General features: G+C 36.4%; 1 protein-coding gene across 1 annotated transcript in view; it reads right to left on the reverse strand.

The window, feature by feature from the left end:
* Nucleotides 1-635: 635 nt before the first annotated feature.
* UBXN4 (UBX domain protein 4) overlaps nt 636-17,702 on the reverse strand; it is a 32,545-nt gene continuing 15,478 nt past the window's right edge. Inside the window, exons 7-13 of the mRNA XM_033112381.1 lie at nt 12,322-12,376; nt 11,374-11,538; nt 10,531-10,658; nt 6,572-6,674; nt 4,683-4,814; nt 3,011-3,210; nt 636-1,272 (exon numbers count right to left, since the gene is read on the reverse strand). Coding sequence (XP_032968272.1) covers nt 1,134-1,272; nt 3,011-3,210; nt 4,683-4,814; nt 6,572-6,674; nt 10,531-10,658; nt 11,374-11,538; nt 12,322-12,376 — 922 coding nt within the window. The 3' untranslated portion in view covers nt 636-1,133. The remainder of the gene's footprint in view (nt 1,273-3,010; nt 3,211-4,682; nt 4,815-6,571; nt 6,675-10,530; nt 10,659-11,373; nt 11,539-12,321; nt 12,377-17,702) is intronic.

Genomic DNA, 17,702 nt, shown 5'->3' on the forward strand with positions numbered 1-17,702 from the left:
TATTTCAGAGGTGAAAGAATTTGCTTTGATAATATTTCTTCCTCCCATCACAAAATAGAGTCCTTCTATATGTTCACTCAAGAGTGATATCTACCAATCTAAAAGCAGAAGGTTAAAAGAGGAACTGTCATGCTTACTCCATTTTTCAAACATTATTAGTTTAGTGGACTCCACTACCAAAAACATGTAGATTAAGGAACATGTAAGTTAAAGAACTCTTTAAAGTTCTTAGGAATAACCAAATGAGCAAAAGGCCTAATTTATTCCATACTCTTGTTCTACACTACAAGTACTTTAGGTCTTTGAAGTATGATTATTTAGAGCAAAACTTCAGTATAAAGGTGAGAGGACTAGCTGTAGATTGCTGTTGTTTTCAATCTGATGAGAAGGACCAGAACATTATGCAAACAAAGTGATGCCATGCTGAATTAGGAGAGATAGTTACATAGCATCAATGTGTGTCGGAAGATGTCTTCCTTCAGTGATATTTAAGGGAAGGTGGTCAGCTACTTTCCTGAGATAACTCCAGGGCAGTACTGGGGGTTAAAAATCAGACACATGACCTCAACAGAACCCGATGCAACAAAAAGATGCTAGGATAACAAAACTTAAAAGCAAAAATAAGATCATTACAATTTTTGGAAAAGATTTTTTATTCAGTGTTTAAGATTAAAAACTACAAGATTTTGCTTGCAGCTGATGAGCGAAAAGAGAAGAAAACAAATTATCATCTGATTGGCTAGTTAAAATGCTCTTAGCATGAAATTAGTGATACACCAGTTACTTTGTGTGGGTATCAGAGTTCTGGAGCAAAACTGCTCTAAACACAACGGATCATCCGAGAGCACAGGACTAATGGGTATATGAAAAACTGAAAGCTGATGAAGGGAGGTTGTGGAAGACCTTTTGATTCTTTTAAGGTTTCTAGTAGTTGGTTACCGTATGCAAGGACTTAGCAGCCAGTTATTTTATCTCTTGACTTGTCTGAGTTAAACAATTTTAACCCACTAAGCAGAAATAAACAGTTATAGATCAGTTGGAAAACATAAAGCAGTCCCTCCTCTCCAGTTGAATTTTAATTGAATTAAATCATAAGAGAAACAATGATTATTGCACATACTGTACTTATCATACTACATCTGTTGAGTAGAATTTCCATTCCAAGTGTTGTTTTCATCTTCACCATCATCCTGAGTCCTCAATCTGTATATCTTCCCTTCCTTTTTAAAGTCTTCCCCCCGTTTCTCCAGCATTCTTTTTCTGACTGGTTCCCTGATATAACGAAAGAGGGAGAAACAAGAAGATGACATAAAATAATAGCAGTAATACAAAGCTGTTTCCTTTACTATTCCATTAGTATAGGCAACTATAAGGGAAGTTCATGGGAAATAATTATGTCTACTATTGCAGTATTAGACTTGATACATTTTTGGCAGTTTAACTTCATCTGTTTTCCAAGCCAACGCAGCCAAATCATATTTTCCACTTCCATGTAATTCTTGATGACTTTTTAAGCTTTAGAAGAGTAGGACTGTCTGCCAACTAATCTTTCCTTTATTATTTATGCAAGCTGATATATCTACTAAAACATTTATAACTTACACAGCACCCTAGAGGCTTTCATAAGCTCCATTCATAGCCTAATTTACAGACATGGTCAATTAGCAGTTTTTCTTCCTTTTATAATCTTCAATAATTTCTTTGTACAATTAAGAACAAACAGGAATTTATCTGAAAATGGGAAGGAAACAGGTGAAGTTTAAGCTAATACTCTAAAGGGTTGGAAAGAAAAAGCAAAAAGAAAAGAGGAAAACGAATAGTGGAACAGAAAATTTTACACTCCTAGATGTACATTCATCCCATTCTTTACCCAAACTCAAGTCCTCTTTCCTTCTTTGAAAATTTAAAAAAACCTACACAACAGCAAGCTATCCTATAGTATAGTAATTCAGAATTAAATGCTTCCACCCCGTGCTCAGTAATTCAGCACTAACAAGGCCTAATTTGAATGCTGTTCTAAGACTAGAGAAGAATTTCCCACTGTCCCCACTTGAGTAATGTGCTAAAGATTTAACTGGTCTTCTTGCCTAATAGTGAAGAAAGAAATCAAGATAAAAGCTCAATTAGCCCAATCACAATATTTATATGAATCTTCATCTAGTTACTACTAGTGGGACACACTAGGCATCTCCTTCCTGATGGCAGCTAGAGGCAAGGATTTTCATTACTTATCACTTAGGATTGGTGCAACAATTTGCTATACTGCCTATTAATGGCCTAAACGTTTTAACAGTAGTAGGTATATATTATTAAAAATTGTGCTATTAGGAGGGAGTGTAATCTCACCTTCTAGGAAAATATTTCCTGTTAACCTGTTTCAAATATGCAAAATTTTAACAGAAGTATGAGCTAAATCATTAGTGTTGTCTGTTAGTATTACCATTCTAACTATGGCCATGTGCAATAAAAAGTAAGCCCTCTTGGTTAAGGGAGTAGTCCAAATAACTCTGAAGGCTCCATTTTCAAGTGAATATCCAGTTTCCTCAGTTTGGCCCTTCTCTAAATGACCCATAGAAAATGGTCAACCAGCAGATCAAAGAACCACCAGGGTTAAAATTCTCTAAAGTGCAATCCAGCTAAAGAAATTATGCAATATGACTATCAGAAATTAACAGACAAAACATGGCTAACAAGAAAAATATTACTATTTGGACCTGAAAAAAAACAATCTACTTTTATAATTATGGGATGAAGAGAATTCAATAAATGAAATAATAAAACCAGAAGAGGTGAAGTAGCTTTGCATAGATTAAGTTTTAGAAAGATGGCTGAGAAAACTCAGGTACGTGAGCATCCCATGAGACGTACGTGAGAGACGATATAGTAACTCTTCAGAACATTTGGGTTATTTCCCTTATAAAAGAAGACAATGTACCCATAACAAATTTTTTCATTCTGCCTAAGGCATTGGGCATTACTAACATATTTTGCAAAAGGGGAAAACAGATACCTTTTTTCTGAATTGCTAGACGATGCAAGGTTTGAGGTTTCCGAAGACGCTGCTCTCACTGAGGTCTGTGCAGGAGGGTTACTAAATAAGAAGTTGCTAATCAGTCTCCAAATGGCAAGGAATGGGTAGAGTACTGTCCCCAACAAGGCCCAGAAGTCTCCGCTGGAAGAATGTACCACGGATGTAGTTGGTCTTCCTGCCTAAAAATTAAGGAATAAACCTAGATAAATACTACATCAGCCCAATCACATCATACTTAAGATTCTAGGTGAATCTTCTATCTGAGAAAGAAAGTCCTATTGATTTTAGTTTACTTCAAAAAGGGAAAATTACCAACTTTTGCTGTTTTACAAATGTACACAAACTTCTGGGACTCCTGGAGCTCTGCTTTTTTTTTTTTAAAAAAAAAAGGAGTAATCATAACGTAGAACCATAAAGTAGTTCTCAGTGAAATGAACCAATTATTTTTAAGAGAACTAAACTTTTGTACTGAAATTAGTAACTTTGTTAAGAAAAATCTTTCTTTTTTTTTTTTTTAAATGTTTAGTTAGGCCCATGCTTTTTTTTTTTTTTTTAAAGATTTTATTGGGGAAGGGGAACAGGACTTTATTGGGGGAACAGTGTGTACTTCCAGGCCTGTTTTTCCAAGTCAAGTTGGTGTCCTTTCAGTCTTAGTTGTGTCGGGCGCAGCTCAGCTCCAGGTAGTTGCAGGGGGAGCAGCCCACCATCCCTTGCGGGCATTGAACCGGCAACCTTGTGGTTGAGAGGACGCACTCCAACCAACTGAGCCATCCGGGAGCTCAGTGGCAGCTCAGCTCAAGGTGCCGTGTTCAATCTTAGTTGCAGGAGGCGGAGCCCACCATCCCTTGAGGGAGTCGAGGAATTGAACTGGCAACCTTGTGGTTGAGAGCCCACTGGCCCATGTGGGAATCGAACCGGCAGCCTTCGGAGTTAGGAGCATGGAGCTCCAACCGCCTGAGCCACCAGGCCGGCCCCAAGAAAAATCTTTCTTGATGATTAAAAAAAGGCGGGAAGTTTCAAACCTCAGTGAATGTAATTAATTCTGATTATTGGAGGGATAACTGTTTTAGGTGTGGGGCTCTAGGTCAGGGCAGGGAAAACTACAGAGGCAGACACAGCAGACCCAGGCTCTCATCCCAGCTCCAGCACTTAAGGTGGCACCTTGGCCGTCATTTAAGCTCTCTGAGCCTCTTTTTCTCATATTGTTGTGAAGATCAAATGGGATTAATATGTTAAAAATTAGCGTTATTTTTATGTTTAAGTGTTTTTTAAAAACTTGGTAAACAATAGAGTCATAGACAAATAAAAGACATTAAGTCTGTAGATTATTCTGTATTTCTTTTGTTCTCCTACTGGTCATTTTTTGTACATGAAAATAGGTGAGGAAAAAAAGTTGAAAATTAAACTATTTGTTGCTTAGTGCCTCACTAGCAATAAAAATACATAAAGCACAGGATTATGGAACAATAAATTGATCTAACATTTCTGGATAATTTGGATTTTAATTATCCATAGTATACCTTTCACCTTCCTTCCGCTAATTAAAAGCAACAATCAAGAGTACAACAAACAGAACTGTGAGGAAAAAAAAGTATATATGTATATATACATACACATATATATATATATATGAGAAAAAAAAAATACATACTGGCAACAGTACCACTGAAGCACTTGGGGCAAGTTCCAAATCCAATAATTTCTTTTTATAATCTTCTTTGGTAAATTCTCTCCTCGGAAACATGGTTGCTAATGAAAAATTACCATAAGTGTTGCCAACAGTCTGTAACATAACAACAAATTTAAAAACATTACAATGGTGCCTTTTAAAAATAAGATATTACATACTCATATGCATCCAAAATGACTTTCATTAAAATTGACTTAATTTTAAAAGTTCACTTAAATGTAAATGCAAAAAACATTAAAAACTTTGTGCTTCAAAAAGTAGCTGAAAGCTGTCAAATCCAAATAGTATTTAAAAGCTTTTATAACTCAAAAATGACCATAAAATAGAAAGAATATAGTACCTAACACCAAATAAAAGAACTGAATAAAAATGAACAATCAGATACCTCTTTAAAGTATGCTGCAGTTTGCCATGAGAGTTTTAATAATCTTTGGCAAACTTACATTAATATCTCACAAATACACATTTGGATTATAGGTATTCCTTATTAAAAATCTGGACGAGCCCAGAATTACTCTCATATATATATAACATCAGGAATTTTTGCCTCTTCATCTCAAAAAGTAAGTGATCCATAATCAGCTCACACCGTACATATAATCCCAGATCCAAGAAATTACACTGAGCAGCATCACAATCGCCCTCGCAATTTTAAGCCACCTATACTTGTAAAATCTTAGACAATTATTTATCCAGAAGATTCCAAAGAAAGAGACTAATACTTTTGTTGTTTGTAATTTTTCACTGCAGGTCATCCACATACCTCTGGTTCTCACTCTAATACAAGGACATACCCAAATACAAAATCAGGTCATTCTGCTGAAGTGAAGTTCTAACAGAATTGATGCAATCCCAGATTCACACATTCCCCCTTGCCCCGCCCAATGTGGCTCCCCCTCTTCACTTACCTGTGGCAAAAGCAGTTAAGACTCAGGCCAGGGGTACCCCCTCTTGGGAGGCCCCAGGTGGGGTTCCAAGGCAAAAGAAGAATGAAAGCAGCTATCTGGGTTGGTTATACTACAAAGCTCAGAGGAAAAAGTTCTCAAAGTAAATGTTTATATTGTCCAGCCCAGCTTCCCAGTGGAGGAAGGCAGACAGCTTTATAGGTATCCTTCTCTTGGGATGCATAGGTAAGGTAGCAGACTAAATGCAGAGAAGAGATCTAGTGAAAAGATCTGAACTCTTGGTTTTACCCTTGAAGTGACATGTGAGACAAATACTGGTACATATAATGAGCCTAGATCCTAAAGGACATCTACTGCCTAGAATACATTTCGAGTAAGGAATCAATCAGAAAATAAAAGCTAATTGAAAGTTACTCATAGCTTATTCTCTAAATATCAAATGTCATACCCATTCAGAGTAAGGCCACATCACATTGTGGAAGTAAATTCCTGAGAAAGATACTTGCTGCCAAATAAAGGTTATTGATCTTTAGGCATGGACAACTGGCAGATGGTGGGAAAATGGCTAGCCCCAAAGCATTATAAGCAACCTGCTGAAAATGTGGAGAGGACCAAGAAAAACTGCATCCTTTTTACAGGAGACAGCTCCCTCAGATTAGACCTTGAGAAAATCACTTCCTTTTCACTACTCCATTAGAGTGTACCAAGCAGTGAAGTTTCCAGAGCCTATTCTACAACATCAGCAAATTCCTATTTTTGCATGACAAGCAGGCATGCTGCTCCCATGTGGCACGGAAGCTCAACACCCCAGAGGTGTCTTATGCCTCCCTCCTGGGGACAGGTCATGACTTAGTCACATTCTTCAAATTCTGCTGGAAAAATTTTCCATCCTACATTTTAATAGCCTATTCATGTACCTTTATTACAACTCAGGACGTAATTTACCTGTGCAGCAAACTGCCTTGCCTCTTCTAGAGGAGCATCAGAAGGGAACTGATTTGTAAATGAAGAACCGTCAGGAAGACGGAACTGAATTCTTGCAATGGTGCTATGAAAGAAGAAAATTTAAGTCAGAATCTTTACATATTCGCAAACAATATCAAAAGTTAGAGAAGATGAAAGCGAAAATATGCAATGAAAATAGTTTTCATAATGTCAGATCTTTTCATTTGTATTTTTTAAGAACAGCTTTATCGAGATATAATTCACATAACATAAAATCCACCCTTTTAAAGCATACAATTAAGTGGCTTTTAAAACAGTTGCGCTGCAATCACCACCACTATCTAATTCTATAACATTTTCATCATCCTAAAAGAAACCCCAAACCCATGTGGAGGCCCTCCCCCATTTCTCTCTCACCTAACTCTGGCATCTATATCTGTAGATTGGCCTATTGCAGGCATTTCATATGATAGAATCATACGATGTCTGACTTTTTGGTAACTGGCTTCTTTCATGTACCATTATGTGTTCAGGTTTCATCCATGTGTAGCATATGTACTTCATTCCTTTTCATTGCTGAGTAATATTCCACTGTATGGGATATACTATGTTTTGTTTACCCATTCTTCAATTGATGTACATTTGGATTATTATCACATTTTGGCAATGATGAAGAATGCTGCTATAATTCAAGTACAGCTTTTTATATGGACATGTTTTAAATTCTCTTGGATATATACTTAAGAGTAGAATTGTTAGATTATATGGTAACTATGTTTAACACTGAGGAACTGCCAAATTGTTTTTCCAAAGTGACTACATCATTTTATAATCCCATCAGCAATGATGCACATCCTCGCCAAGACTTGTTGCTATCTCTTTAAATGTAGGCGTCCTAGAGGTTATGAAACAGTATCTCAAGGTTCATCCATGTTGAAGCATGTATCAGTATGTCATTTCTTTTTATTGTCAAATAACTATTGTATGGATATATCACTTTTTCTTTCTTAAGTCATCAGTTGATGGGTACCTGGATTGTTTCCACTTTGTAACTAATGTGAATCGGTGCTGCTCTGAAAATTTGCATGCAAGTTTTCGTGTGGGTGTGTTTTCATTTCTGTTGGGTGTGTGCCTAGGAGATCTTATGGTAATTATGCCTAACATTTTGATGAAATGCCAGACTATTTTGTACAGTGAGTGACTCACTTTTATACATTTCTGTATGCAGTACTTGAGGGTTCTAATTTCTCTACACTTTTGTCAATACTTGTTATTATCTGTCTTTTTAATTGTAGCCACCCCAAAGGGTATAAAGTGGTATCTCATTGTGGTTTTGATTTCTTTAATGACTAATGAAGTTGAGCATCTTTTCGTGTGTTTAGTGACTATCTGTCTATCTTCTCAGGAAAAATATCTATTCAAATCCGTTTCCCATATTTAAATTGGATTGTTGGCTTTTTACTGTTGAGTTGTAAGACTTCTTTTTTTATTTTAGATACAAGTCCTTATCAGATACATGGTTTGCAAATATTTTCTCGAATTCTGTGGGTTCTCTTTTCACTTTATTTTCATTTTGTTAAAATTTATTTTTAAATTATAGTTGACATACAATATTATATTAGTTTTGGGTGTACCACATAATGATTAGGCATTTATATACCTTATGAAGTTCTCACCAACAATAAGCCTAGTAACCATCTGTCACCGTACATAGTGATGATGATATTGACTATATTCCCTATGCTGTACATTATACCCCATGACTTATTCTACAACTGGCAATTTGTACTTTTTAATCCCCTCCACCTTTTTTGTCTTCCCTCCCCCTTTTCACTTTCTTGGTGTCCTTTAAAGCAAACTTTTTAAAATTTTGATCAAGTCCAACTTATCTATTGCTCTCTTTTGTTGCTTGTGCTTTTATTTGGTCATGTCTAATAACCCATTGCCTATTCCAAGACCATAAGATTACCTCTTTTTTTTCCCTAAGAATTTATACTTTTAACTTTTAAACTTAGATAGATGATCCATTCTGAGTTAACTTTTTATACGGTGTTAGGTAAGGATCCAAATTCATTCTTTTGCAAATGGATATCCACTTGTCCACGCACCATTTGTTGAAGACTATTCTTTCTCCATTGAGTGGTCTTGGTACCCTTTTCAAAAATCAGTTGATCATAAATGCATAGGTTTATTTCTGGAGACTCAATTCTATTACATGATTTATATGTCCATCCTTATGCCAATTCCACAATGCCTTGGTTACTGTAGCTTTTGCAGTTAAGTTTTGAAATCAGAAAGTCTGAGCCTTCCAACTTTGTTTTTATTCAAATTTGTTTTGACTATTCTGGGTCCCTTGCATTTTCATATGAATTTTAGGATCAGATTTCTGCAAAAATCTCGACAAAAAAATTAGCTGGGATTTTGATAGGGATTGTGTTGAATCTATAAATTAGTTTGGGAAGAAGTACTGTCATTTTAACAAAAGTATAAGGCTTGTACACTGAAAACTAGAAAACATTGTTGAAAGAATTAAAACCTAAATACATAGAAAGGCATTCTGTGTTCCATAGATCAGAAGACTTCTTAATATTATTAAGTATAAGTATTTTATTAATTTTGGAAATAATTTTTAAAAAGTATTTTTTATGATTACAAAAGTAATGCTTGTTAATTTCCCAATATGAAAAATACAGAAAAGTATAGAGAACAAAATAAATATTAACCACAATCCAACTAACAGGATGTACTGGAAATCTGAATTTTTGTCTTTGCAACATACTTTTGTTTTGGGAACTGCCTTATCCCTGCTATATGCCATTCATTCTGGTATGATTATCAATAACATTTCTTCCACCTCTTTCACCAGAGGGGTGGGCTAACAACTACCCCAACCAGACAGCCCATATACGCAGACATAGCAATTGTGTCTGGAGGTGGCCACACCATCCAAGCAGGGCCAATCAGAATTCTCCTCGGTGAATGACATGGGTTTTGGGAGAAAGAGTTCATCTCTCCTCTCTGGGATCAGGAACTCAAGATCCTGAAAGTGCCATGAGGCCCTAGGCTCTCCTAACAGGGGTTTCTCTGAGAATGAGGCTAAAACAAAAGAAATGAAGAGATTAAAAAGAGAGAGAAAAAAAGTCTTACTGACATTATCCTTTAGATCCATGGATCTAGCTATGCCTAACCAAATCCATCACTGGAACTCTCAATTGCAGATCCCATGGATTCCCTCTTTTGCTTCATCCTATTTGACTTGAGATTCTGACAACTAAAGACTCCTAATACACAAGATAATCACTATAATCATTTTGATGCATGTGCTTTCTGTCTTTTAAAGGAGGTTTCTTGAGCCCTCTTTTAAAAGTCATTTACAGATACTCCTTGCCTTACAATGGGGTTATGCCCCAATAAACCCATTGTACACTGAAAATATCGTAAGTCGAAAATGCATTTAATATACCTAACCTACCAAACATGAGAGCTTAGCCCAGCCTACCTTAAATGTGCTCAGAACACGTACAGTTGGGCAGAATCATCTAACATCATGATCATGAATACAGAGCACTGGGTGTTTCGCATCCTGAAAGCGTGCCTGACTGGGAGCTGCAGCTCGCTGCTGCCACCCAGCCTCATACCACATATCGCTAGACAGGTACAAGCTCAAAATTCAACATTTGAAGTACAGTTTCTACTGAATGCTTCTCGCTTTCACACCACTGTAAAGTCAAAAAATCCTAAGTCAAACCATCATAAGTTGGGGACTGTGTGTGTTTAGCACTGTTATATTGTAAATTCACATTCAATAACAAATACCATTGGCAGCTGCCAAACTGGTCAGTATGTCCTACTGGAACTACTTATTTTAGCCACAGCACACATCAGTTTTAAAAAGCAGTCAACAACTGTTCTCCTCAGCTGCCATGTACACACAGATGTTTAAGCAGGAAATAAAGTACCTTCTTTCTTTTACAGAAGCGTCCCTCTTGACTTCCATTTCTGCCTGTTTGGCCAGCAAGGCAGCAGCTTTAGCAGCTTCTACTTCTTCCTTTGTCTTTGCAAAACGAGCTGCTCTCTCCGCTCGATCCTTTAAAACAGTTGTTAGACGCTAATTATCTTTCACTGCTAGAATGGTCTATTTACGCATTTCCAAATACAAGGAACAAACACATACATGCGTGAAATTCCTTAAAGCCACACTCGTTTGTTCTCTTTATGACTCTGGATCTGGAACTTTTTTAGTTTTATCAACTACCAGGAACCAGAGTTATTATTAAACAAACAAGGACTTGATTCTGGTCACTACTGTACCTCCTGAGCCTGGAACAAGGTTTAGCACATGGTAGGTAAATATTTGTTGAATCAACAAATGAACAAACAATATGAAGGTAGGCATGGTTTTCATATGCATTACAACTGCTCAATTCTAAAAGCAGTTGTTGCAAAACGATCCTACTTGATGTGTCTAAAACCTTTGAATGTCACCCCCCAAAAATGCTTGCGACTAGAGAAGACTAACTGCTAAGTAACCAATTCTTAGCTTCTTTTCTAGGGAATCTTTGAAAATTACTGTTTGACTACTGGTAACAGAGAGAAATTACTTTGAAAAAATCATCTCAATTTTAATCTTAACTGTATTTTAATTCAATATACAATTTCTAGTAAAAGTAATTGATTCTCTTTCAGTCACTAAAAACTTATTTTTGTGTGCATTGTCTGGTAATAAACCAAAACCATTACGCATGGAAAAAAATTTCACAAATGTTCTAGAGTTGAGCATTAAAAATAAACTTAATACTTACCAACGCAATCTGCTGTTTTATACGCTCTCGAGCTGCCCTATCTTCTGCCTTTTCTCTGTTTCTTTCCTCTAACATTCTTTTCGTTAATTCTTCTTCTTGCTTTCGTTTATAATCCAACATTTCTTTTCCAGTTTTTCTCCTCTCAATTTCCTTCTTAATCTCTCTCTGAATTAAAGAGAAAGTAAGTTTTATGAACCAAAAACATAATTTAACAATCTGCCCAAGATATTATTCTGTATGCAGGGAAAGCTAGGTGTTGGGTGCAACTAAAGGAACAAAAGAACTACATAAAACGTAAGGCGTCAGTAGACTTTATTAACAGCATGGGTTAATGGTCAAATGTCTATCAATTTATAAATCTTTGCCAGTGGTTCTATTAAGATTATGATGTGATCAATGTAATTTGAAAATAAACAAAATTATAGGTCTTTGGCTCCTAAGGTAAATATTTTACCCGCCGAAGACAACAAGGCTGTCATTAATGTGGCTTGAAGAAACAATAACCAACCCTATATTACCACCCGAAAGAGATGATGCAATTTAGGTACACATAGTGAGAAAAATGAATGGTGCACTAGAATGCAGCAACACCAGAGGAAAAATTCAGCAAAATGCCTACAAACTACTTTTTCATAAAAAGGAACTAAAAATTTGATCTGTATCAAACCAAAATAATTTTTTTTAAACCAAAATAATTTTAGTTCAAGTCCCTTTAGTCTTAATGTAAGACTCATTGCAGAGGGAGAAATGATAAGCCAATTTATTCCTAGAAATTTACAAAAAGCACACAAAAAAGTACACTATGATCATACAACAGAAGACAGATAATTCCCTTCACTGTGCTGCAACACTGAGCTACAACCAGAAGCCATCCTAGGTCTGCCAACTCAATCAAATGTTCCCTAATCTAATGGAAGAGTAAAACAATGCTCCATACACGAACTTTACCTGTTCTTCTTCTTTCCTCTTCTCTTCTCTTCTTTCTTCAAGTTTTTTGGTTAATCTGTATTCAAAAGTTTAAAATTTTTAAAAAATACATTAACTGAGACATCATATTAATATAAACATTTAAGATATTTATTTAGCTAAAAACAAATGGGGAAATGTAGAAACAAACAAATAAAAAGCTCCTGAAAGAAAAGCGGTCATTTATCTGCCTGGCCCTTGATCCCTAGAGAAATCCATGATGAGTTCATGGAAGCCCATCAGAAGCGTGGCTCTAGCTCTAAGTGTCTTACCTCTTACTGACCATTAGTTCCCTTCCCTGCCATATACATCTTCAAATATATATAAATGAATGACTTACAAATGTTTGACCTCTTACACAGAAGCGAAAAGCAGTAGGTACAAAATTGTTTAAAATAAAAGCAAAAAACTGAAGGCTAGCATTTATAAAAACTAATAATGCCAAAACTGATTCCCAACTGGAAGAAATTCATCAATTAAAAACTAATGATTCTGGGGGCCGGCCCGGAGGCTCAGGCAGTTGGAGCTCCGTGCTCCTAATTCCAGAGGCTGCCGATTCGATTCCCACGTGGGCCAGTGGGTTCTCAACCACAAGGTTGCCGGTTCAATTCCTCAAGTCCCGCAAGGGATGGTGGGCAGCGCCCCCTGCAACTAAGATTGAACACAGCCCCTTGAGCTGAGCTACCTCCTAGATGGCTCAGTTGGTTGGAGCGCGTCCTCTCAAATGGCAGGGTTGCCCGTTCGACACCGGCAAGGGTGGGTGGGCTGCGCCCCCTGCAACTAGCAACGGCAACTGGACATGGAGTGGAGCTGCACCCTCCACAACTAAGACTGAAAGGACAACAACTTGACTTGGAAAAAAAAGTCCTGGAAGTACACACTGTTCTCCAATAAAGTTCTGCTCCCCTTCCCCAATAAAAAATCAAACAAACAAACAAACAAAAAAACTAATGATTCTGAAAGCAGATAGTGGTGATGCTCACGCAACCTTATGAGTATTTTAAAACCCACTGAGTTGTACACTTTGAATTTTATGGTATGTGAATTACATCTCAATTAAAAAATAATGGTACTTTATCTAAGAGGGATTTGGGTTACACAAGTGTACTCGTACGTATTTGATAAAACTCAGCTGTACAACTTGTGCCAGAAATCAAGGGGATGCTCACAGAATGACAAGACATATGTCAAAAGGACAGAAGACCTAGCATGAAGGGGATTCTACTAGCCAAATTTGGGGCAATTTGTGCACCAAAAAGAATCATAAGAGAAATAAATTGTAATACATTTTGTAACATAAAAAGGATCTGTGAAACATTTTTCTGCTGAGGGGAGTTACAAGTTGGTATGACAACTTTGAGAAACTGGCAAGTATCTATGACCCAGAAATTCCCACTCCTACAAATACACGCAAAAGATATATTCACCAAGATATGTATAAGAATGTTCATAGCGCCCTATTCATAACGGCCCCAAAGTGAAAACAATTCCAATGTCCAGCAACAGTAAAATGGATAATAAGTTGTGGCCCAGGCAAATAGAGCAATGAGAGCAATGAGAGCACACCCACTATTACCACCAGAGGCAGCAACAACAGAAGAGCCTCAAAATACATCGCTGAGCAAACGAGAGCAAACAAAGAAATGCATGTGGTAGATTGTATTATGATATTCACAAACAGCAACACTCCTCTGTGCTGTTGGATTCAGGAGAGTGGTTATCTGTCAGAGGGAGGCAGTAATTAAGGCCCCCAGTGAATGAAGTACACTGGTAATTGTCTATTTCTTGATCTGGGTGCTGGTGACCAATAAGAAGTTGACTGAAAAAAAGAGAAAGTAGGAAAGTGGAAAGTAGGAAGAGGTGGATCAAAGCCCTTTGCTACAGAATGAAAGCTAGCTAATAAATGAAAAAAAATAAATAGAATTAGAAAAAAAAAATCACCTTTTTAAAGTACCAGTGAAATAACTGATCCAAGCAAAAATGAATGGATACCAAAACGACTGGTTGAAAGTTTTTGAGGAATAGCATACTCATTTTCAAAGAATCACCCCCACAGATAACTTATTAACTAGGGCAAAGGGTATCTTTTTAATCAAGAAATCCCACAGACACCACCTTCACCAATCATTCAACTTAACATCACCAGTAACGCATACGTCTGATACTAGCTGCCTACTGATGTGACTAACGGGAAGGACAAACATTATCTAGGTAACGTACTCATCAAAGTTTAACTTGAATCTAGAATGATGAAACGGGGACCAGATCAAGAAACATTCTAGAAACAACTAGCCGACTCAAAAATGTCCAAGTCAGGAAAAATGAAAACAAAAACTAAAAAACAAAACAAAGGAAATGTTTTGTATTAAAAGAGACTAAACTAAATTCAATGAATGATCCTTGACTGGATCCTGATTCGGGGAAAAAAGTTATAAAGGATATTATTAGGCTAATTGGGGCAGTATGAATATGATCGAGTATTAGATAATCTTTCCGTATCAGTTTACAGTTTTGTTAGTGTGAAAATGGTATTGTAATAAAATCTGAAAATGTCTATTCTTTAATTACATACCCCCTATAACATTCTCTTCAGAGAAAAAGAGATGCATTTTGTTCTAATTTGGTTGCAAAGCTCACTTCATCTTAATACCAAATCGAATGTTTCATCATATTTGTATCTGGGAATCTACCACTTACTTGTTCTTTTATTGGACTAAGGGATGGGCAGGGCATGGGTAGTGGGTGTAGACCCCAGGCTCCAACCCAGGCTGGAGCTCCTGCTCAGAGCCGAACAAAGCCTCAGCCAATGCTTTTATTATTAGGAGATACATGCAAATATTTAAAGTGAAAATGATTCCTGCAACTTTTAAATAAATCAGCAAAAAAAGGTAGTCATTATATTACTCTTTCAACTCTTTGAGGCTGAAACCTTTCCAAACAAAAGGTTGGAACTGATGGTACTATATATTATCTTTCGCTGAGAAACCTGCCAATTTTTGAACATAATAATATAAACAAAATAATGCATTTTAACTAAAAGATGTATCTTTTCATCTGAATCACTAAAATATTTATATTTCACATCTTTTAGCTTTAAAAATAATACACTGTATATATTTTAATTAGTATTAAAAGTCTCACAATTACAAATCATCAATCCATTTTTTTTAAAAATTAAGTTTACTTCCCTTGAGAAAAGGCAATTCAAGACAGAAAGTCCACGTTCTCATTACGTATAAGATAGGATGAGTTTCTGAGCTGCCACCAATTTGGTTTAGTCACCTTTTCCCCAAACAAAATTACTTTTCCTTCAAGCTAGATGAGAAAAAAGCCTAAGACCTAGTGTGGAATAATTCGTTTTCCAAAAACTTGGCCTCTAGGAAGAGATACTACAGCCTCAGAGAAAAGTCAGAATCCTACATTTACTAATCCGCCCTGCCAAATTTTAAGGTTGAACTTTTAATTTGCATGAAATATATTTTAAAATATCATCAAAGTTAGAGAAAAATCCACGAATTTTGCTTTATAGAGGTTGGTATTACATAACTGTATAAATATAAGAATACACCACAGGGAATAATGGGTCCAACTTAACGTGGTTTGAGTAAAAGCACTGCAGCTCAGTGCTGTGAGACAGGGAAACTAGCAGCAAGCTGGGGTTGCAGAGTCCAATATCCTTGCAGAGGATGAGTGAGTCAGAGGCATGAAAACAGATCAAGTCTACAACGGGCCAGTGGAAATGAAGGCAACCTTAAGGGTATAGAAATGCTGAGCTAAGAGGACATTTGGGATAGGAATATTACATAGCTCGGTGTTTTTAGTCATTGTCAATGAATTAGATTCCACAAAAGGAACAAAATTCCTAATTGGGTATAACTCAGATGAATAAAATGCAGGACCTCAGTCTGTGAATTAATTAGTATCAGGACCTAGGCTTTATTGGTTGAATCTGATAAATTAATCTCAGCAACAATTTGAAGTACTTACACAATTTTAATTATATGACCATATGAACTGGACTTTTCAAGAGTTGTCCAAGCAGTGAACAGCTGTTTCCCAATGAAAACTGTTTCATTATTAAGAATCTGGCAACATTTCATCCAATTTTGGTGTGAGTATCCTTTTTTTTAAAAGATCCCAGCCCACATATATTTAATGTATGGTCCTAATAGCATAAGCTTCTTAAAAAATTGCATATATGTCATTTCCAAGAGCACATTAGTTATTTTTCAGTTTAAGGAATCTCAAACAACTGTAGACCCACTCTGACTTGATATGCTAATCATAAAACAATGCTCCATGAAGAAAATTTAGCAACCTCAGAACAAAGCAAAAAAATAAAATAAAATCCCTAATTCTTCTTTCATTGATATTAGTATAAACATTTTGTTGTATGTCTTAAAGTGTCTTCATAATTCATTATACTATATGTAGCACATATACATCAGTATACATATAACTTTGAAAGTTAAAATGGTATATTATATTGTGTTTATAGAACCACACAGGCAGACACAGCAGGTACTACCTTACATGAGAATGGAAGCTACTAAGAAACAACAGGAGGTGGGTTGAGGGAATGGGTGAAAAGGTAAAAGAGATTAAGAGGTGCAAACTGACGGTTATAAAAATAGTCACAGGGATGTAAAGTACAGCATAGGGAATATAGTCAATAATATTGTAATAACTATGCATGATGTCAGATGGCTACTAGACTTAAAGGGATGATCACTTCATAAGTCATGTAAGTTATGTTACATAAATCACTATGTTGCACACCTGAAACTAATATAATGTTGTATGTCAACTGTAATTGAAAATAAAAAAAAAAAAACAGGTAACAGAAACTCCCCATTCCCACTGCAATTAAATAGCACCTGACCCCACCCCATGATAAAAGGCTACCTGCCGTGTTTCTTCTCATTCCTCCCAGTACCCAAATCCTTTTCTGATTTTTGATTTTCACTTCACAAGTAAGGGGTGCCCGGTGGTGTGCTTGGTGTTAGTGAAACAGAAGGAAACAAAAGAGGTTGAGCCCCTGGGAACTTTGGTTCCTTGCTGCCGTTCTTCCAGCCTTCCACCATTTCTCACACTGTGAGAAGCTCTATCTGTCCTATTTCACCTCAAGATCCTGGCCCTGCCCCAAAGTCCTAGAGAAAACAACAAGAATCTCAGTTTTGCTGAAATGAAGCTGACTTTTATAGTCAAGAGTGAACTCAAACACCCACTGTCAGCAATCATTTTGAACCTTGTTTCTCCATACTATCTATGTGAACAAGAAAATGTCAAGTCTTAGGAATGTTTCCTAACGTCCATATAACACTAAGTGGTTTTAAGTCAAGATTTAAATATATTCCTGCTTA

Source organism: Rhinolophus ferrumequinum, chromosome 8, assembly GCF_004115265.2.
Source record: "Rhinolophus ferrumequinum isolate MPI-CBG mRhiFer1 chromosome 8, mRhiFer1_v1.p, whole genome shotgun sequence".
In the NCBI taxonomy this organism is placed as follows: domain Eukaryota; kingdom Metazoa; phylum Chordata; class Mammalia; order Chiroptera; family Rhinolophidae; genus Rhinolophus; species Rhinolophus ferrumequinum.